Source organism: Ovis canadensis, chromosome 1, assembly GCF_042477335.2.
Source record: "Ovis canadensis isolate MfBH-ARS-UI-01 breed Bighorn chromosome 1, ARS-UI_OviCan_v2, whole genome shotgun sequence".
NCBI classification, from domain to species: domain Eukaryota; kingdom Metazoa; phylum Chordata; class Mammalia; order Artiodactyla; family Bovidae; genus Ovis; species Ovis canadensis.
The window spans coordinates 250,299,670-250,321,694 of NC_091245.1; the positions used below are offsets into that span (position 1 = coordinate 250,299,670).

General features: G+C 41.9%; 1 protein-coding gene and 1 non-coding gene across 4 annotated transcripts in view; one reads left to right on the forward strand and one right to left on the reverse strand.

Moving 5' to 3' along the window:
- Nucleotides 1-5,707: 5,707 nt before the first annotated feature.
- LOC138425716 (uncharacterized) overlaps nucleotides 5,708-22,025 on the reverse strand; it is a 55,665-nt gene continuing 39,347 nt past the window's right edge. For all 3 annotated transcript variants that reach the window (XM_069563970.1, XM_069563988.1, XM_069563981.1), the window contains exons 9-11: nucleotides 17,445-17,551; nucleotides 7,082-7,194; nucleotides 5,708-6,190 (exon numbers count right to left, since the gene is read on the reverse strand). In XM_069563970.1, the coding sequence (XP_069420071.1) occupies nucleotides 6,179-6,190; nucleotides 7,082-7,194; nucleotides 17,445-17,551 (232 nt within the window). In that variant the 3' untranslated portion in view covers nucleotides 5,708-6,178. The remainder of the gene's footprint in view (nucleotides 6,191-7,081; nucleotides 7,195-17,444; nucleotides 17,552-22,025) is intronic.
- Nucleotides 21,594-21,695, forward strand: LOC138431583 (U6 spliceosomal RNA). The gene has a single exon (XR_011253741.1). It is a non-coding gene; the product is annotated as a U6 spliceosomal RNA (small nuclear RNA).

Sequence of the window (22,025 nt, forward strand, 5' to 3'; positions counted from 1 at the left end):
CAGGCCTCCCTGTCCATCACCAACTCCTGGAGTTCACTCAGATTCACATCCATTGAGTCAGTGATTCCATCCAGCCATCTCATCCTCTGTCGTCCCCTTCTCCTCCTGCCCCCAATCCCTCCCAGCATCAAAGTCTTTTCCAATGAGTCAACTCTTTGCATGAGGTGGCCAAAGTACTGGAGTTTCAGCTTTAGCATCAGTCCTTCCAAAGAACACCCAGGGCTGATCTCCTTTAGGATGGACTGGTTGGATCTCCTTGCAGTCCAAGGGACTCTCAAGAGTCTTCTCCAACACCACAGTTCAAAAGCATCAATTCTTCAGCGCTCAGCCTTCTTCACAGTCCAACTCTTGCCGGGGTCCAGCCCCGGTGGATCCAGGGTAATTCGAAGGTGGGGATGGAATCGGCGTCCTGGAAAAAAACTTAATTACAGATATAGAGGGAGATTAGAAACAGTGTAGTAGGAGAATTAGTGGAGAAAAGAGGCTGAATAACTGGTTTACATGAACTACCAATCACCACCTACGTAGGCCACAGGCGTCTTTCCATTCTCCCAGAGGAGAGGAGGCACTCAGGCCTCCCCGGTCCGATCTCAGAAGCCCAGGCAGAATTAGCAGACTTGGTGAGTACCCACATTTCAGATGGGAATTCAGCCAGGAAAACGGGGAGCAAGAAAGAAACGACACGGGGGAATCAGTCTTTCCAGAAACTGATCCGATTTCTTTATTTTTCAGGTTTGTTTATATACCTTTTTGTTATACATAGGGATGAATACAGAGTCACGCGGGGGTCAGCAGATCTGACCCTTGTCACAATCAGGTGCTTCATATAAATTTATACAAAGGTCTTATGAGTTTCATCATCTTCTAGCCATGAGGTCTGCTGACATTTTATGGCCCTTTCTGATACCGGTCAGTTAACCAGAAAACTTATTTTTCCAGGGGTGATTTTTTCTTAAATCGCCACCCTCCAAATAAAGTTGCATTCCTATAGGGTGAGGGTGTAGTGAGTTACAATCAAGAAAGGAATTTACTTAACCTAAGGTTTAAGATGATTAATCTTAAAGGTTAATACTTATTTCTCCTATATGCTAGTTATATTCATTATAAGGGCAGGAATATGGAGATTTAGCAGCAAATATTGGCTCAACAAATGTAAACCCTTCACCAATGTTCCCCTTAAGATCTATTTTGTCTTAAGATAGTGATAAAGTTACATTTTTGCATAGCAAGGACACAATGATTTATAACAAAGTACAGTGGTCTATAATAAAAGAGAGAATTCATTAACTCAAAAATCTAGTATTGCTAACCTTAAAAACTACTATACTTCCTTTTCTATATTCCAAATACATTGATTAATATATTCCCAGGTGCCTAAGGATATGGAGGCCTGATAGCAATCATTGACTCATCAATGAAAAAAGCCCTACGCTAATACCTCAAACTCTCTGTGCTGTTTATGGTTGAGAGGCTGTCACACAAGCTAGTCTGTCAGCAGAGAGGTTTGACCTGAGACATCCTTGTCACACCCAGTGCAGGGAATTAGCAGTAATTATTGGCACGACAAATGAAAAAACCCTTCACCAATATAATTCCTAATCAACCTGCTATACTATACTAATGATCTTCTAACTTCTCAAAAGAGTCTGTATTTAGAAAGTTTTGAAACATCCCGTGCCTCTCACAGTTGGGAGGCTGTAAACAGTCACGTGCGGTCGGACGAGCCTGATCAGGCAGGCCAGAGAACCTTCAGAGTTCGTAAGTTGAAACACTCTTATCACGCCCAGGAATTTTTATTAACTGGAGCTGCAAGTTAACTCCTTCTCTGAGAGAAATGGTTATGGGGGAGAGCTCCCCATAAAGTACTCTGGTTTTGGGGGTAGATGCTCGGGAACAGGGGGTTTCCTGAGGCTTGATCACGCCTTTGCGTATGCCAAGCTTCCTTCCTCATGACCTTTGCCATGGACGGAGTTCCTCACGCTGGCTCCCAACAAACTCTCACATCCATACATGACCACTGGAAAAACCATAGCCTTGACTGCTGCTGCTAAGTTGCTTCAGTCGTGTCTGACTCTGTGAGACCCCATAGACGGCAGCCCACCAGGCCCCCCCGTCCCTGGGGTTCTCCTGGGTTGCCATTTCCTTCTCCAATGCATGAAAGTGAAAAGTGAAAGTGAAGTCGCTCAGTTGTGTCCGACTCTTAGCAACCCCATGGACTGCAACCCACCAGGCTTCTCCATCCATGGGATTTTCCAGGCAAGAGTACTGGAGTGGGGTGCCATTGCCTTCTCTAGACGGCCCTTAGTCGACAAAGTAATGTCTCTGCTTTGGAATATGCTATCTAGGTTGCTCATAACTTTTCTTCCAAGGAGTAAGCTTCTTTTAATTTCATGGCTGCAGTCACCATCTGCAGTGATTTTGGAGCCCAAGAAAATAAAGAGTCTGACACTGTTTCCACTGTTTCCCCATCTATTTCCCATGAAGTGATGGGACCAGATGCCATGATCTTCGTTTTCTGAATGTTGAGCTTTAAGCCAACCTTTTCACTCACCTCTTTCACTTTCATCAAGAGGCTTTTTGGTTCCTCTTCACTTTCTGCCATAAGGGTGGTGTCATCTGCATATCTGAGGTTATTGATATTTCTCCCAGCAATCTTGATTATAATGACTATAAATGCTAGATAATTAATTAAAAAAAAAAAAAAAGACTGGAACCAGAAGAGGATAAAAATGCCCCAGGTGGTGGGAACTGGGCAGTTTGAAAGAGAAAAAGAGGGACCTTGGATGAAAGGCCAGACGATGATTAAGAAGGAGTGGTACCTGTTGGTGTTGAGTCTGAACCTCACCTCCCTGTCCCTGGATTATTGTGTCCTGACTTCCTTCCTATCTCTGCTCCCCACTCTAGCATTCAATCTAAAGTGCCTGTTTAATTTTCCTATACTCCTTTTCCCCCCCAGCACTCTCCTGCTCAAAATGTTCCACGGCTCTGTGTTATCATTACAGCAAAATCTAAATGTGCCAGTTGGTCCCTTAAATCCTGCGACAATATAGCACCAATCCACTTTTCCAGTGTCATTTCCTAAGCACTCCTCACTGAGACCCTCATCAGATTAGTTAGCTCAGGCATCCAAACACACCGAGGACTGTCTTTTTTTCCACCCTCACATTTTAACATTTCTGAAATTGGTCAGAACATCTCTCTACCTGTTCCAGCTACATTGCTTCTACACTGAGGAAAAACTCACTCATCCTGTTGTCCTTAGTGACCATTCTTTGCCACTATTCATTCCTCCCAGAGAAATCATGACACGTCGCACTTACTGTTTTTCTTCCTCTCTTTTGGCACCAGGTCATATAACAACCCCAAAGTGCTATTACTGATGTTCATCAAACAATTGTAAGGTTGTTTTTTCTTAATTGACAGCTCATAAATGATAAAAACCTTAAAATAGTAAATTGAGTATCCAATGGGAAAGAAGCAAATACTGTTAAGAGACTCTTCAGAAATTGCTACATATATACTAGCAGACATGTAACACATCAACTCATTTTAAAACTTAAAAATATATATAACATAGAGTTTACCATCCTAAAGGTTTAACATTTATTTATTTATTTTTGGCTGTGCTGGGTCTTCATTGCAGGCAGGGGCTATTCTGGTTGCAGTGCATGGGCTTCTCATTGCAGGGGCTTCTCTTGCTGTGTAGCACAGACTCTCGGGCGCAAGGGCTTCAGTAGTCGTGACTCCTGGGCTCTAGAACATAGGTTCAGTAGTTGGGGTGCATAGGCTTAGTGGCTCCACGGCATGTGGGATATTCCTGGATCAGGGATCGAACCATTGGCTCTTTCATTGGCGGGTGGATTCTTTTCCCCTTGAGCCACCAGGGAAACCCCCATCCTAACCATTTTTAAGTGTGGATAGTTCAGAAGTATTATGTACATTCACACTGTTATCAACCAATCTCTAGAACTTTTTCATCTTCCCAAACTGAAACTGTATTCCATGCCCATTAAACAACTCTGCATTTCGCCCTTGTCCCTCTGGCACCCACCAGTTTCCTTTCTGTTTCTGAGTTTGAGTAATCTACATACTTCACATAATTGGAATTATACAGTGTTTGTCTTTTTGTAACTGGGGTACACAGCATAAAGTCCTCCAGGCTCATCCATGCTGTAGCGTGTGTCAGAATTTCCTTCCTTTTTAAAACTGAATACTATTCCATTGTATGTGTTTACCACATTTTGCTTATCTAGTCATCCATCAATGGATACATGGGTTGCTTCTATCATTTAATTATGATGACTAACACTTTATGAACATAGGTGTACAATTATCTCTTCGTGATCTTGCTTTCCATTTTTTTGAACATGTAAACCCAGAGATGAAATTGCCAACTCATATTATGCCAGTTCATTTTAATGTGAAGTTTTCACATTCACTATTCTCCAGGCTGCTCTTTTTGTTTAATAGTATGACTAACGCATCTCTCCACATAAGCACTTCCACATCCACGTTGTTCTTCCTAATGACTGCACAGTATTCCACTATATACATTTCCTGTGATTTATGTCTCTGAGAACCAGTTGAGAGACATTTAGTTGTTTCCAATGTATAATTAATAGTGCTGCTGTGAACATCTTAATACATATTTCCTTAGATATTTCTATATGCATACTTCTATACATATATATATATATATTTCTATAGATTGATATACTCCCAGACACGTGCAAGGAAATATGTATGCATGCCTAAGTCAAGGCTATGTTTTTTTCACTTTGATAAACATTGTCAAAAGACCCCTAAATGTATGCGTGCCTGAGTCAAGGCTATGATTTGTTTGTTTGTTTTTCATTTTGATAGACATGGTCAGTTCAGTTCAGTCGCTCAGTCGTGTCCGACTCTTTTGTCAAAATACACCTAAATGAACACACAGATTTTACACTCCCATCCAGTGGATGTCAGTGGCAAATCTTTAAAAAGTTCTATTTTTTTTTTTTAAGCAGGAACAATTTATCAGGAAGCCTCACACATCTTACACATTGGATATATAAGTTCTGGAGATTTGTTAAGTTGCTGTCACTATTCCATAGGCTTGCTTACCCTGACTATTTCAACTCATGCCCTAATGTTTACTTTTATGTATGAGGATCTTGACTTCCTTCCTAGGTGCTAAGATCCTCAAGAGAGGACATAATTTACCATAACCATCCTCACCTCCACAATTAGATTTTTGCCTGGAACATATCAGAACTTGTTACATTATACATAGAATCAATGGCAGTTTCTAAGTGCTAAATGAAGAGATCTTAAGCCTTTTTTTTTTTTCCTATTTCTTTGTGTAGCTGTTGTAAGTGAAATAACTGGAATCACTCAGTTCTAACATCAGCAATAATACCAGTCATTAATATTAATTTTGGAAAACATACAATGAAACAGGTATTATCTTAAAATACTTGACATGTGTCACCCTCATTCAGTGCTCACCAAATGAATATGTGCTCTTCTTATCTGTGTCTTATGTAAGGAGAAACTGAGGCACAGTGAGGGTAACCGACCTGCCCAAGGTCACCTAAAAAGCAGCAGGTTTCCACAGAGAATTTTGGTTTCATTTTAATTGCCCAATCTACGCTTTTTATCCCTGCAACATGTACAATTTAACAAACCCAATTTATCATCAATATATTGATCCATGACACCTCTTCCATTTCCCATGGAGCTGTCTGAAACTTTAATGCAGGTACAGGTTGCAGTAAGCGGAGGTTTCCTCATTTGGGGTAAGATCCCTGTTGTTAGAGATGTTGTCTTTCAGAAAGTGGTTATTATTTCCCAAATTCCTGTTGTTCCCAACCATAGATATATTTATGAAAGAAGATTTTTTTCTTTTCTAGATAAAGATCATGACTTCCTTCAAATTATAAACTTCACATGCACAAGAGCCCCAGAGAAGAATTCCACTTATTTTTACTAAGACCTGTTTGTGAAACCCGCATTTTAGAAAATGATAAGCATGATAAGACTAATGCTATTCTGAACTTTCATAAAAGAGTCTTATCAAATTTTAGAACTTGAAAAGGGCTTGGTTACAGTGATACTTGGTTATAAGCAATATTTTTCCAGGCACATCTCGTTGACCATGGAAATAGATAGAATCCATATGGATACATGGCATTCGTATTCAGTTTTTAGCCTGTGAAGAAATGAACAGGAAATCATAATTAGAAAAAAAGAAAAAGGAAGTTCAACTTCATACAGTAGAAAGGAAGTATAGGTAAATCATTACCCGCCCTAAGAGGCAGAATGCTGAAGATTGAAGAATTGGTGCTTTTGAACTGTGGTGCTAGAGAAGACTCTTGAGAGTCCCTTGGACAGCAAGGTGATCAAACCAATCAATCCTAAAGGAAATAACCCTGAATATTTGTTGGAAGGACTGATGTTGAAGCTGAAGCCCCAATATTTTGGCCATCTGAGGTGAAGAGCCAACTCACTGGAAAAGACCCTGATGTTGGGAAACATTGAAGGCAGAGGGAGAGGGGGTGTCAAAGGAGGAAATAGTTGGATGACGTCATCGTCTCAATGGGCATGAGTCTGAGCAAACTCTGGGAGATGGTGAAGGACAGGGAAGCCTGGCGTGCTGTAGCCCATGGGGTCACAGAGTCAGACACAACTTACTGACTGAACAACAAAAAGAGGCAACACAGCACAGCTTCATAAAGAATTTAGATAAATTCACCGCTTCCGACCCACAGTAGGCTGACGGGAACCAGAATGTGTGTGTGTGTGTGTGTGTGTGTGTGTGTGTGTGTGTGTGTGTGTTGGGGTTGGTGGGGAAAGTTCAGAGAGAGGCGGCAGAGTTTGCACTAATCTGTGAGAGAACTGTGCTGTTCTCCTCCTGCTTGTCCTACAGTTATCATCCATCAGGGTGCAATGATGGCTTAGGGGAGTGTGGCTTCGAACTCAAATGCTCATGCTCTCAGGAAGCCCATGCGCTGCTCACGGCACCAGCTACCCCAACGGAGTACCCAGGCTCCATACAGTGCCCCCTGGTGGCTGCTACTCGCATAGATAGCCAAGAGCATACCTTTTTCTTCTTTTTATGGGTAATACTAGATTTCTTGCTGGTTTTCCAAATAGATCTGAAGGTGTCTGAAGAGATCTGGGGAGTGACTGTAATTTTTAAAACTGGCAGTTTACCTGAGAGGAAGAAGAACATAATAGTGATGGGTAGGCTATCTCACAATTCCATGATGGACTGGGTCTTAGCATTCTGAGCAGGGCACTCTCCCACAGTTTATTAACTGGGCAACTTTCCTTTTACCTAATACCTTTTCCTTATATCTCCTTGATGTGAGTGATCATAATAATTTCTGTGATAATTTCTTGTACTAGTCCTTTCTTTTTCTATTCCACTGTCATATCCTTTACCTGGATCATTCTAGTTGCCTTCTAACTAGTCCTAACCTCAGACTTCCACAATCCCAAGTCCATCCTGGACCCAGTTTCCAGATTAATCATCCAAAAGCAAAATTCTGATCTTTTAGTTCATCAGCTCTGCTAACATTATTGACTCTCCATCTTTAGCAGATATCTCTTATTTGTGCTCGCCAAGCCTCCACTGTGGCTTCTTGGTGGAACAGAACATTGAGTTTCCTTTGGGGTTCCACTCCCCTGCCCTCCAGGGTTGGGTATATAACTCAGACCTGGCCGATTCATGCATTTCTTCTCCCTGGCAGTGACTGATCAATGGCTGTACATGTAACTTGTGGTGGTCCAATGAATGTGAAGAGAAAGGATCTTTCTTAAGATTAAACAGGCAGAATGTAAACTCCTGGCTAGTGCTTCCCTACTTGCCACTGTGTGGAAAGAATCTGCCTAAGAATAAAGTCAACCTAGAAGCAGGACTTCCAGGAGGTGGGAGTAGATGGCATCATTTGAATCCCTGACTCTAAGGGAAACTGTAAGCTAGAACCAACTCTGGACTTTCCATTATATGAGCCAATAACATTTTTTTGTAATGAAATCACTTTGAATTGATTTCATATGACTTAAAACCAAGATTTCTCACTGATTTTCCTATATAGACCTGAGATATTGGTGGCACTGGTAAAGAACCTGCCTGCCAATGCAAGTAGACTTAAGAGATGTGGGTTCGGTCCCTGGGTCAGAAAGATCCCTTGGAGGAGGGCATGGCAACCCACTCAAGTATTTTTGCCTGGAGAATCCCATGGACAGAGGACCCTGGCAGGCTGCAATCCATAGGGTCGCAGAGAGTCTGACATGACTGAAGTAACTTAGCATGCACACATTATGATTTATAAGAAATATATTTGGTCATTCAGGTGACCAAATATATATGAGAAATATACATTTCTTGTGATATTTGTCCATGGTTCCTGGCTCACAGCTCCCACAACCCTTGGAATTTCCTGAGAGATAAGAGTAATGGGAATAGCTTGTATTACATTTGGTCTCAAGTCCTGAAAACCCTTCAAAGCCATCAAGGTGAAATTAGTGTCTTTTTATTCATAACAAGCCCCTTCTTACCATGGGCTGGGGCTACGTTAATAAAGTGACTTTCAGAAATTCCCTAAAGAGTGGGACTGCTTGCCAAGGGAACCAACCTGGAATGGAGCTTTGGAACTTTCAGTCTCTGATTTCCAGGGAGGGGAGGCTGGTGGTTAATGGCCACCAATGGCCAACAATTTAACCAACCATGCCTATGTGATGTGGAGAAGGCAATGGCAACCCACTCCAGTACTCTTGCTTGGAAAATCCCATGGGCAGAGGAGCCTGGTAGGCTGCAGTCCATGGGGTCGTGAAGAGTCGGACACGACTGAGCGACTTAGCAGCAGCCGCAGCCTATGTGATGAAGCCTTCGTAAGAACCAAAAGGATGAGGTTCAGAGAGTGTCTAAGTTGAGGAAAGAGAATGCTTCCATGTGTCACTGTGCTGGGTCCCAGACTCCAGGAGGACAGAAGCTCCTTTGGGACCTCACCCTGTGTACATCTTCAGCTGGCTGTTGATGTATAGCCTTTAATGTCCTTTGCAATAAACTGACAATTAGTGAGTAAACTGGTTTCCTGTATCCTAGTTGAACCTAAGGAGGGGCTCGTGAGAGACTCTGATTTATAGTCAGTTGGTCAGAAGTACAAGTAACAAAGGGCTTCCCAGGTGGCACTAGTGGTCAAGAACCCGCCTGCAATGCAGGAGACGTAAGAGACAAGGGTTCTATCCTTGGGTCGGGACGATCCCCTGGAGGAGGACGCGGCAACCCACCCCAGTATTCTTGCCTGGAGAATCCCCGTGGACAGAGGAGCCTGGCAGCCTACAGTCCACAGGGTCACAAAGAGTTGGACACAACTGAAGTGCCTCAGCACAGCAGCACGGCACACAGGTAACCACCTGGATTTGAACTGAGGTTGAAACTTGAAGATGTCTTTAGAAGAGTGGGATGAGGTCAGGCTGGGCACAGTAAAGGGTGGTGCAGGGCAAGGGGCTTGGAACTGTAAGGCAGTATGGTTTATAATTTCAGGACTTGGAAAGGGCCAGAACCTGGGTCACTGAGGGTCTGGGTGGTGACAATGCGCCTGGGAGAGAAAGGAGTCAGTATCCTGGGTGGATGATTTCCCCTGGTGATCGATGGTTATCAGTACTTGGGTCCTTTCATCCTATGGCTCATAGGGAAAATCAGGGTGTGTGTTAATGTGGTGGGGGTCTGCTCTGATGCTCCACAGTGGGGTTTGTCCAGGACAAAATCTAAGGTAATCATCTTCCAGGGGCATGCCTATATTGGAAGAGCATGCAGTAGCCCCTTGTATTTCCTAGGCCTATTTTTTAGTTAATTGATTTAATTAATTAAAATGTTAAACTGAGTAACTTAAAAATTAAAAGTCAATTTAAAATTTAATTATTGAAAGATTAATTAGTTTTGCTGTGTTGAGTCTTAGTTGTGGCTTGCGGGGTCTTCCTTGTGTCAAGTGGGATCTTTCGTTGCAGTGCACAGACCCGCTAGTTGTGGCATGGGGTCTTGGTTGCACTGTGGCACGTGGGATCATAGTTCCCCAACCAGGGATCCAACCTGAGTCCCCTGTATTTGAAGGTAGATTCTTAACCATGGGACCACCAGGGAAGTCCCTTCTTGGGTCCACTTTTGGCCCAGGAGTGTGTCTTCTACGTTCCCTGTTAGAGCGGCAGGTTATACAGATGCGAGTCTGCTAGGTGACTCAAGGGGCCATGCCGAATGTCTAATAAAGAGACTGGTTTCTCACTTGGGCCACCCTGAAGGGGTCGCTGGCTTCAAGGGCCTTTGACAAAGGACTGGCTGACTGATCTATAGCAATCTAAGAGTTTGAGGCAAAGACAGCCACCTCCCTGCTTGATCTCTTTTCTCCTCTTCTAAAAGAACTCTTTTTTTTTTTTTAAGTGTAACAATGTGTCCAGCTATTAAAAAAATCTATTTTCCAGTCCTCCTGGGCATTAAGTGTGGGCATGTGACATACTTCTCACCAACTAGACGTAAGCAGAACTATTCCTGGGAATTTCAGAGATTTTCCTCATATAGGTGTCCACAATTTCTCCTTGTCCCTTCCTTCTTCTGGTGTGGAATAGAAATGGGAGGCTACAGGTGAAGCAGCCACTTTGCAACCACGAGGATAAACCTTGAGGATAGCCTTGCTGAGGTTAATGGTGAAGAAAGAGAGGGAACTTGGGATGTGAATGACATGGTGGAGTGTCTCTTACCTCCCCTGTCTTCCTCTACCTTATTAAACCACTGTAGCTGGTTCTTTTCCACACAGCCAAGCATCATCTCAATAGGTGTGAATCATAGTCGTGGAGAGAAACAAAACTCAGAGTTTAAAAGAAAGAAACAGGATAGGTCCAAAGTAGAGGAAAACAAGGTCTTCAATAGGAAAAGAAGGTCCAACGTCATGATCACTGAGAAAGGCAGGAAGAGTGTGGGATTCATGGCTCTGGCTGAAAGGAGTTATGGGGGTTGGAGACCATTCAAAATAGGGCTAGCAGTATGGTTTGGGGGCCAGCCTGAAGCCTCAGAGTGTTGGTATAGCACCCAAACCCACAAAAGACTGTCATGTTCCCTGAACATACTTTTGGTCATCAGTTTCTTCTCCTTATAAAGTTCTACCCATTCTTCAATGCTCCAAGTCCTTAGCAGAAGCTGAGATGACTTAAGATGGTATTAGATACTGAGATGGAATTATATAATGGTGACTGGCATGATGAGAAAGCTATGCCCTGTTCAATTCTCTAAAAATATTTCAGTCAAAATAATGCATACATATAACTAAACAGTTAAGTACCTATTTGAAATAGTCCCCTTAATTTCTTTTATTTCTCACATAGCTATCATTATTTCTTTCAAAATACTTAAGCATTTCGAATCCCCTATTAATTCAGTTTTTAATGCAATATTCCCCCTTTTTAAAGTCCTCCATTTTTCTGACCTCAACCATCATCTGGGACTCCCTTTTCTACAGTTCTTCTGATTTCTGCATTCTGTATTCTTTGTCTATGTGATTTATTCCCTCACTTTGCTCCAGTATATCCTCTGGAAGCTTTCTGAGAATGGATACAGAGGAGGTACAGAGTTTGAGTCCTTTCAAGCTACAAACATCTCTAGTTTCCACTCACACTTGGTTAGGAGTTAGGAATGTGTAGAGTTCTCACGGAGTTGTCATGGCAGAGCTCCTTTGCCTCTAGTTTTCAGTTACGAAGTCCATGATTTTCCTGGCTTCCAGTCCTTCGTAGGCAATCTTTCTTTCTCTTCTTATATAGTGTTGCGTGTGCTAGTCACTCAGTCGTGTCCAACTCTTTAAGACCCCATGGTGCGTCCATGGAATTCTCTAGGCAAGGATACTGAAGTGGGTTGCCATTCCTTTCTCCAGGGGATCTTCCTGACCCAGGGATCGAACCTGGGTCTCCTGCACTGCAGGCAGATTCTTTACCAGCTGAGCTAGCAGGGAAGCCCTGTATGTTGTTAGGGTCTACCTTTTATTCCTAGCATTCTGCAAGCCATGATTGTCATGCACTCTGCTGAGCACTCAGTGGGCTCTTTCAATATGCAGATTTATGTCCCTTGGTTCTGGGAAAGTTCTTGGTTTATTCCTTTGATAATTCCCTTCCCTCACTTCTTTCTTTTCTTTCTGAAATTATGAGTTAGCTACTGGTGCTCTTAGACTGATCCTCTTGCTCATATTTTCTCACCAATTTTTCATCTCCCTATTTTTTGGTCTACTTTTGAAGACTTTCTTGACTTCATTTTTCAACATTTGTTTGAAGTTTTAATTTTCACTTTCTAAGAACCTAATTTTTTTTTTTCTAATCTTTTTTCATAGCATCCTGTTCTTGTTTTATAGATGCATGATTTTCTGTTTCACTGAGAGTGTTATAACTTATTTCTTCTTAAAGTTTTTCACCTAGTCTCTATATCTTCAGGGCTCTTTTATTCTCTTTGTTTCAGGCATGGTTTCCTGTGTTGGAGATTCTGAGATTTCTGTTCACAGTGAAGCAAGAGGCATCCAAAGGCTGATGGGAAACTCCTGTGTATGTACAGGGCTTCTTTGAATGGTGAGGGAGTGGCCAGCTCTCAGCATCTGGAGTTCCTTTCTTTGAGGCTGTTCAGTTTTTCAAAGAATACCCTAGTCTTCTACATGACTATCAGCCTTCTGGAAGCAAGGCAGACAAAGATAGCTTGGGTGAAGAGAAAGGCTGAATCCCAGATGTTCAATGTATAGAATTTTCCTTACTCCTCCTATTTCTAGCTTCTCACCTCAAGCTCATTGCTGGGTGTCCTGGGACTGCTGAAAGGCTGTTTCATTTTTCCAGAGAAAACTCTCTAAGTGTTCTCTCTGCTTTTACTCTTGCCCCACCCCCACCCCACCCGGAATCTGTTTCAATTTAGAGCTGGGATGATCCTGTTAAAACGTGGGTCAGATCAGGTCACAACTCAGCTTAAAATTCTCAGGTGCTTTTCCATCTCAATAGAGTTAAAAACTAAAGTTCTCGTAATTGTCTAGAAGGCCCCCCAACCTCCACACTTACTTCTTGGCATTGTTACCTTATTGCCTTCCCGTTCTCTCTCACCCCATTCCAGCCCTGCTGGCTGCCTTTCTGGCATTGGAACACACCAGGTAGGCGCCTGCTTTATGGCCACTGTGCTTGCTATTCATTTACCTGGAATGTGCACCTCACAGATATTTACATGGCTTGCTCCCTTCCTCCTTTGGGTCTTTATTCAAATGTCTTTTTTCCCTGGCAGCCTCCAGCCCCTGACATACACACACTATCTCCTTTTCTTGCTTTATTTTTCTTTGAAGTATAATCTCCATATGATACACAATCATATTTTCCTTCTTTTTGAAGTAGCTGATTTAATGTCTGTCATTCTCCACTAGGAAGTAAGCCCCATGAAGGCAGGAATTCACTGCTTAATTACCAGCACTGAGAGTAGGGCCTGGCACACAAAAGGCATTTAATAAATGTATGTGAAAGAAATAAGTATGAATAAATAAACAAAGTGATCCTGAAGTATTCTGGTTCTTTTTTAAAAAAAAAAATTAGTCAAAAAACAGTGCTGTGAGATGTTGATAGAGACTTGTCTTTCTGTTAGATTTTTTTTTTTAAACACATGAAGTTGACGTTTCTGAGGAAACATTGTTATTGTGTATATTCCATCGTTAAAATAGGTCATTAAGAACTCCTTGGCTGGCAAATAAATAGCCTTAGGCTATTAATTTGGATTTCATGAGAGAAGGAGAATTAGAATTAAAAATTAGCTTAATAACTTATTAATTATAAGAACACAGAAGCAATCAGAAGAACATTAGTTCTCTAACCAGTAATATTACTAATTGCTTTTAATGTTTAAAATGATGTCATGTTAGGGCTAAATGTCAAGATATTTTCCCTGTAGAATCCAACCAAGTAACCTTGGTTTGAAGAGTCTTTTCTGGTATTCAAACTAACAAATCTGATTGAACTGCTCCAGCAGAAATATCTCATAATTATTTGGTTCAGAAGATGAATGCATTCAAACTATTCATATGTACACTACATTTGGGAAAAGCTGATTTCTTGAATTAGAAGGGACATTTTAATGCTTTTTAAATGAATATTTTCAAGCAGGTATTTCATGATCATCTTCCTACTTATGCAATTTGAACCATTTACCAAACAAGCACTATGTTTTGCAGCTCCAAATACATACTCAGTGATAATTATTTTCCATCAACCATCTGAGACCACCCATCATTAGCACCCACTGCAGCCTTATAATGTCTTCTGGTGCAGTGTGTAATAAGAAAGTTGCTACAGTGCCAAGAAAAAGCAAATGAAATCATTAACCTGCCTTCTGTTTATTAAGCCTAAATTAAAGTAAATTTAAATTAATTTTAACAGAATAAATCTGTTTAGTTTAAATTCAACTTAAATGGACTAGGAAGCAGATGTTCTGTTTCTCTAAAAATAAAGGGATGATCTTAAAATCCTGGAATCACTTGATTGACTGTTAAATGGCAATGCAGTAATTTCAGTTTAAAAATGACAGTGGGAAAAAAAAGTGACAGTGAAGTAAACAGTAATATTATAATTCTCTCTAAAGCTGCCAGTGTTAAAAAAAAAAAAAAAACCTGTCATGTGAAATGTTTCTAATGCCATGTTTCTAATAAGACTTTTATTGTAAAAATGATAGAAGACTGGATGCTTATATCATTTCATTCTCTCCACATAATCTACCAGATAGTGTACCAAGATGTATCCCATGTTTTATTAACACTGAGTTTGGATTTTCAAATGTGTCTCTGCTGTCTTTCATTGAGCTTTATTGAAAATGACCTTTCTTTGTACACACTGCTATTTTTAAAATGGATAACCAATAAAAAACCTACTGTATAGCACATGGAACTCTGCTCAATGTTATGTGACAGCCTGGATGGGAGGGGGATTGGGGGGAGAATGGACATACATGTATGGCTGAGTCCCTTCACTGTTCATCTGAAATTATCACAACATTGCTAATAAGCTATACCCCAGTGCAAAATGTTTTGGTGTTAAAAAAAATAGATAAATACAATTTATAAATAAAATGACCTTTCCTCATTTTTCCACCAGCAGTAAGAGTGGCTATCATTAATTTTGGACATGTGTATGGTGAAGGAGAGGACAGGTGTGGCCAGAACTAAACAGCTGGTTCGATATGTGAGCCTCTCACTTTCAAAGGATTTTTGTTGTTGCTCAGTGGCCCAGTCATGTCCAACTCTTTGCGACTCTATGGACTGCAGCCCACCAGGCCTCCCTGTCCCTCACCATCTCCTGAAGTTTGCCTAAGTTCATGTCCATTGCATTGGTTATGCCATCCATCCAGCCATCTCATTCTCTGATGCCCTCTTCTCCTTTTGCCCTCAATCTTTCCCAGCATCAGGGACTTTTCCAATGAATCAGCTGTTTACTGCAGATGACCAAAATATTGGAGCATCAGCTTTAGCATCAGTTCTTCCAATGAGTATTCAGGGTTGATTTCCCTTAAGACTGACTGGTTTGATCTTGCCATCCAAGGAGCCCTCAGGAGTCTTCTCCAGCACCATAGTTCAAAGGCATCAATTCTTTGGCATGCTGTCTTCTTTATGGTCCAGTTCTCACAACTGTACATGACCACTGGGAAGACCATAGCCTTGACTGTGTAGACATCTGTTGGCAGAGTAATGTCTCTTCTTTTCAATATACCATCTAAGTTTTTCATAGCTATCCTGCCAAGAAGCAAATGACTTCTGATTTCATGGCTGCAGTCACCATCTGCAGTGGTTTTAGAGTCCAAGAAGAGGAAGTCTGTCACTACTTCCACCTTTTCCCCCTCTATTTGCCATGAAGTGATGGGGCTGGATGCCATGATCTTAGTTTTTTTAATATTTAGTTTTAAGCTGGCTCTTTCACTTTCCTCCTTCACCCTCATCAAGAGCTCTTTAGTCCCTCCTCGCTTTCTGCCATTAGAGTGGTATCATCTGCATATCTGAAGTTGTTGATGTTTCTCCTGTCTATCTTGATACCAGCTTGTAACTCATCCAGCCTGGCATTTCTCATGATGTGCTCAGCATATAGGTTAAATAAACAGGGTGACAGCAGACAGCTCTGTCATACTTGTTTCTCAATCTTGAACCAGTCAGTTGTTCCAACAGGGTTCTAACTGTTGCTTCTTGACCCCATACAGGTTTCTTAGGAGACGGGTAAGGCAGTCTGATATTCCCATCTCTTTTAGAGCTTTCCACAGTTTATTATGATCCACACAGTTAAAGGCTTTGGCATAGTCGATGAAAGAGATGTAGATGTTTTTCTGGAATTCCCTAGCTTTCTCTATGATCCAGCGAATGTTGGCAATTTGATCTCTGGTTCCTCTGCCTTTTCTAAACCTTGCTTGCACATCTGGAATTTCTTAGTTTGCATAATGCTGAAGCCTAGCATGCAAGATTTTAAACATAACCTTACTAGCATGGGAGATGAATGCAACTGTCTGATGGTTAGAACATTCTTTAGTACTACCCTTCTTGGGAACTGGGATGAGGCTTGACCTTTTCCAGGCCTGTGGCCACTGCTGGGTCTTCCAGATTTGCTAACATAATGAATGCAACACCTTGATGACATCATCCATTAGGGTTTTGAAGAGCTCTGCTGGAATGTCATCACATCCACTAGCTTTATCAACACAGTGCTTCCTAAGGCCCACTTGACTTCACTCCCCAATGTCTGGCTCTGGATTACAAAAGGATTACATGATAAAAAAATACCCTAATGCTCTCTCTGTACCTATCACACTCGAGCCATTCTTTGATGATCCAGGAAGCACATCAGAATCTCATGAGGGCTGTTACTTTAGTTTTCCGGTTGATACCTGGAGAAATCTTTGCAGGTCAGGTTGGGAGAAAGAATAGAGAACAGGAGACAAGTCCTCAGAGAATAGGTGAGGATAAGAATACAGGGCTTCCCTGGTGATTCAGATGGTAAAGAATCTGTCTGCAATGCAGGAGACCCAGCGTCGATCCCTGGGGAAGATCCCCTGGAGAAGGGAATGGCAACCCACTCTGGTATTCTTGTTTGGAGAATTTATGGACAGAGGAGCCTGGTGGGCTACAGTACATGGGGTCGCAAAGAGTCAGACACGACTGAGTGACTAACACTTTCACTTTTCAAGAGCACAGGAGAAAAGAAAGGGCAATAGCGAAAATTTCGTTTCAACAACATTTATCACCTAGATCAAAGACTACATATCACATCCTAGGAGCATTTGAACTTAATGCAAATCACAGGCCACACAATGGTGGCCAGCCTGTGACAGCCAGTTATTCAGTGGAAAAAGTGGAGCAAGTTGTGAGTGGTGCAGCATTTGGGAAGGAGTGGATGTGGACAGGTGAAGGGGAACACAGACTGCAAACACCTACCTGTCTTTCTGACTCTCAGTGCTTCAAGTAGGTCAACAGCAGCCTTTTCTCCCAGGGCATTGTTTCCAAGGTCAATCTCCTCTAAGTGGGCAGAGTATTTGATCAGGCTGACCAGAGAAAGTGACAAAACAAAATGATGTGGTACCAAGCATGGTTACGCAAAGAAACGCAATCCAGTTATTTTGGAGTGTGCTATTTTTTCTTCTTTTTTAAGGTTCTCTCCACCGCCCCCTCCTCTCCCTCCCAAAGATGCGGCACTGACCCAGTTTGAAACTGAAGACATCCTGAATACAGTTTCCCCCTCAATTTTATCTCTCTAGTTTGGGTGCCTTTCCTAAGTAAGCTGGTACAATAAGGATTTTAGTTGCCTTCAATATTCCATGCATTTATTTATTCAAAAGATATGGCATGTTATTGCACAGTGCTTCTCAGTCTTTTAGGTTTTACACACCAGTAAAAGGTCAGATAACTGGTGGGGGGGGGGGAGGGGACAGACAAGCATCTCTTTGGCAACTTTTGGTATGTCTAATAACTTTCACCTAGTAACACTATAGAAGAACATATATTTTAATATAAAATTAGGAAGAGTACAGTCTCACAATAAAGGAAAATTTATTTTTAAATTGAGTTTTTAAAAACGTTTATTTATTTGGTTGTGTTGGGTCTTGGTTGCGGCGTGCAGGGTCTTCCGTTGAGGCACACAGAGCCTCTAGCTGTGGTGTGTGGGTTCAGTACTTGCAGCGTGTGGGCTGTCTAGTTGTGGAACATGGGCTCCAGAGCACGTGGGCTCAGTAGCTGCAGCGCATGGGTTTAGCTGCTGTGTAGCCTGTGGGATTTTAGCTCTCCCGCCAGGGACTGAACCTGTATCCCCAGCATTGCCAGGTGGATTCCTAACCACTGGACCACCAGGGAAGCCCCCAAGGTTAGCTTTTTAAATGAAGTAAGGTTAGCTTTGTGAAAAATGAACACTCTACCTATCTTTATGTTTCTAGTCTCTTTGAGGATCATTGAAACTTCATTCATTTCCTGGCCTTGGCCTCCCACGTGGACTTCGAGAATCTCTGGCATTGTAAGTGAGCATGGAATCTGGGTGAGGTCCTAGGTTCTGAAGTCCTAGGCTCTGGATCAGCTTTTATGTTTTGTCAACTCTGTGATCATGGGCAGGCCACATGCCGCATTGGGTCTTATCTTCCTCATCTGTAAATTTGGCCTCAAAAGGGTGAGTTTGCCTATTTCACAAGGTTGTGAAAAATAGAATGAAGCCATTTTTACGAAAGCATCTTGCAAAATGCAATACCAATGGTGCTATTAATTCTGGGAGCATAATTACTAAGGGCACATTAAGTGCCTGACATTGCAGGGGCTAAAAGCAATTTAACACATGGTCTTGGGACTTCCCTGGGATTTTGGTGAATAGGAATCCCCTTCAGCTGCCAATGCAGGGAACACAGGTTTGACCCCTGATCCAGGAAGATTCCACACGCCATGGAGCAACTAAGCCCGTGTGCCACAACTACTGAGCATGTGCTCTGCAACGATAGAAGCCACCATGGTGAGAAGCCTGCACGCTGCAACCAGAGAGTAGTTCCCTCTTGCTGTAACTAGAGAAAGCAGGAAGGAAGACCCAGGGAAGCCAAAAATAAATAAATAAGTAAATAAATAAAATAAAAACAACCCATGGCCTGTGCTCTGAAAGAAATTATCATAACTATCAATAAAACAACTTTAAGCCTTTACCATGTGCTGGGGATATGAAATTTCAGTTAGGGTCAGTAGTGAATACAAAGCCATTCTCTTGCTTCCTGTACACATTTTCTACTGATTAAGGAGCCAGAATTCAAAGCCAGGGCTGAATGGCCCCGCCAAACTCTGCCTCTCGAAGATCTCACTCCCAAGGAAACAGTCTGCCTAATCAGGACTTGACAAGCTTTGGCTTCCTGAACGGCCCGACTGTGTCCAGTTCCTTCAGAGAAGATGAGGGAGAGCTGGGATGCCTCAAGGAGGAAATGGAGAAAGAGAAGCACCAAAGGAGAATGGAGGGTGTCAAAGACAAATTTTACAACTCAACCATTCTATATCTAGGTCTGATTCCGGATGCCGTGGATTTAACCACTATGCTACACAGGCCTCATAAGAGCTTTGGATTTACGGAGCATTCACTATGCATCAGATGTGATCATGGCCACCCACATGTTTAAGTACTGTGCTTGGCACAAAGGGGCGTTCCAAGGGTATGAGTAGGGCTGAAAGCCAGCCAAGGTCTGTTTGCCAAGTCCTGGGCATGAAGCATAGACCTGGAAGGGATAACTTCCTCTGACTCATTGGTGAGAGGAAGTGCCTTTTAATTCCTCTACCCAAAGGGGCTCTTTTTCTAACTCATATAGAGGTGCTAGTTGGAGCCTTAGGCACTATATTTAGCACCTCCTATATGATCTCATTTACCCTACAACAATCTCTTTAGTTAGACATTGTTATCATCCCCGATTTTACAAATGAGGGACTGAAACACAGAGAAGTTATTTAACTTGCCTGAGATTAAATTGTGACGCAGGGATGTGAACATAGGCAGTTTGCTTGAAAATAACCATGAAGTATGATTCAAATATACCAAGAAAATGTTTTAATTTTCAGTAGTTCTTAATATTTACCATTTAAAAGACAGAACAAAGAGATCTAAGTATTTAGTGTCCGAACTTAAAAAAAAAAAACATGCAAAAGGAATTCCTGGTCCTGGTGCACATTGTTAAGTTGTATTAATAACCCTGTCACACACGGCCAGCAGCTGCACAGGACCCTGTGCTCAGAAGGGCTCCTCACTTGGTTTAGTGCTCTGCCATCCTCTTGAAATTCTTAATAATATTTGAACAAGGGCCCATGAGTTTCCGTTTGCATGGGGTCCCTGCAAATTCTGTAGTCAGTTCCTGTTGTCATGTTTAGTGTGGTCAGAGCAGAAAGTAAAATCTGACAGTCAACTTTAAGTAATTGTATTGTTCGGTCAGCCCTGTAGACCACTGTTAGAGGAATCCTGGTCAGAGGGAGGTGTGGTTCATGAGATGGGGAATGAGCAGGGTTCCCGCAGCCAAAGCAGCATTTGAATTTCTGCCTTGAAGTCAAATCCTCTGATACTGCCTGTTGGGGAAGGCTTAAGCAGCAGAGCTCGGTAAAGACTTATTACACATAAAAAGCATGATATCTCTTGACCCTGGATCAGTTAATCTGAAGGTGAGGCTAGACCCAGGTACTACCAAGGGTGCATAGTGCCAGTAGGCAGGCAGTTGGTTAGTGCTCCATAATCTCCATCACCAAATCTTACCCCAACATAAATGCATATGCATAAGCCACTCCAAGTAAACATTTAAATAAGCAGACCCATGGAGCTGATTTTGCTAGCAGGCCCCCTCCAAGTCCCTTGCCTCCTCATTCATCCACTGAGCTCCTCCTTTGTAAATCCCCAGGACATTCAATGATAAAAGGTGAGGAGCCATTAGTCTGTTCTCCAAAGTGCTCCTGGAGCCTGTTTGCTCATCCTCCAACTTGCTCTACAGCTGGCCCAGAACTGGACTTGCCAGAGTGCGGGTGGAGGGTTGTGAAGATGGTGCTTCTACTTCCAGGGCACCAGCCTGTCAGAACCCATAGAGGTGAAGAAGGAGAATGAGTGTTAGACGTGCAGCTGTAGAAATAGGCAGGGGAGCTATCCTTGAGGTGACTATGCAGCTCACTTCAGAAGTCACACCAGAAAATAACCCATGAGATAGAGTGAGACTAAAAAGCCCCAGAGAAGATGAATGATACAAAGGCCATGGATATTAAGTTTGGGCTAAGCTGTCTTTATGAGTTGATGTTGTAGGTCGCTAGAGAAGTAAAGAGAAAGTCTTAAAAGCAGCTAAAGAAAAAGACAAATTATGTTCAAGAGAAAAAAGATAAAAGTAACTGCAGACTTCTTTTCAGAAACAATGCAAGCAGAAGACAGTGGAGCAACATCTTGAAAGTATTAACTGTCAGCCAAGTATTCTATATCCAGGAAAAAAATCTTGAAAAATGAAGGCAAACATACCACACATACTAAAACTCAGAGAAGTCACCACAAGTAGGTCAGGACTATAAGAAATCTATAAAGAAAGTCCTTCAGATAAAAGGAAAATGATACTAGTGTTGTCTTTGGCAACACATATACTAAAATTGGAACAATAGAGGTTAGCATGGCCCCTGCACAAAGATGAGGCACAAATACATAAAATGTTTAAAAAACAGGGAAAATGATACTAGAGAGAAATTTGGATACATCCAAAGGAATGAAGAAGACTAGAAATGGTAAACGTGTGAATAGGTATAAAAGCCTTTCCCTTCTTTTTAAGAAAATATTAACTGCTTAAAACAAATATAATCATAATATGTTTGGGGATTTATAACATTTATAGTAGTAAGATATATGATAACAGCAAAACAAAGAATGAGAGGGAATGGAAATGTACTGTTGTAAGATTCTTAAACTATGAGTGAAATCATATATTATTTGAAGGTAAATTTTGATAAACTAAAATGAATAGTGTTAACATTTGAGCAACCACTAAAAAAGAAAAT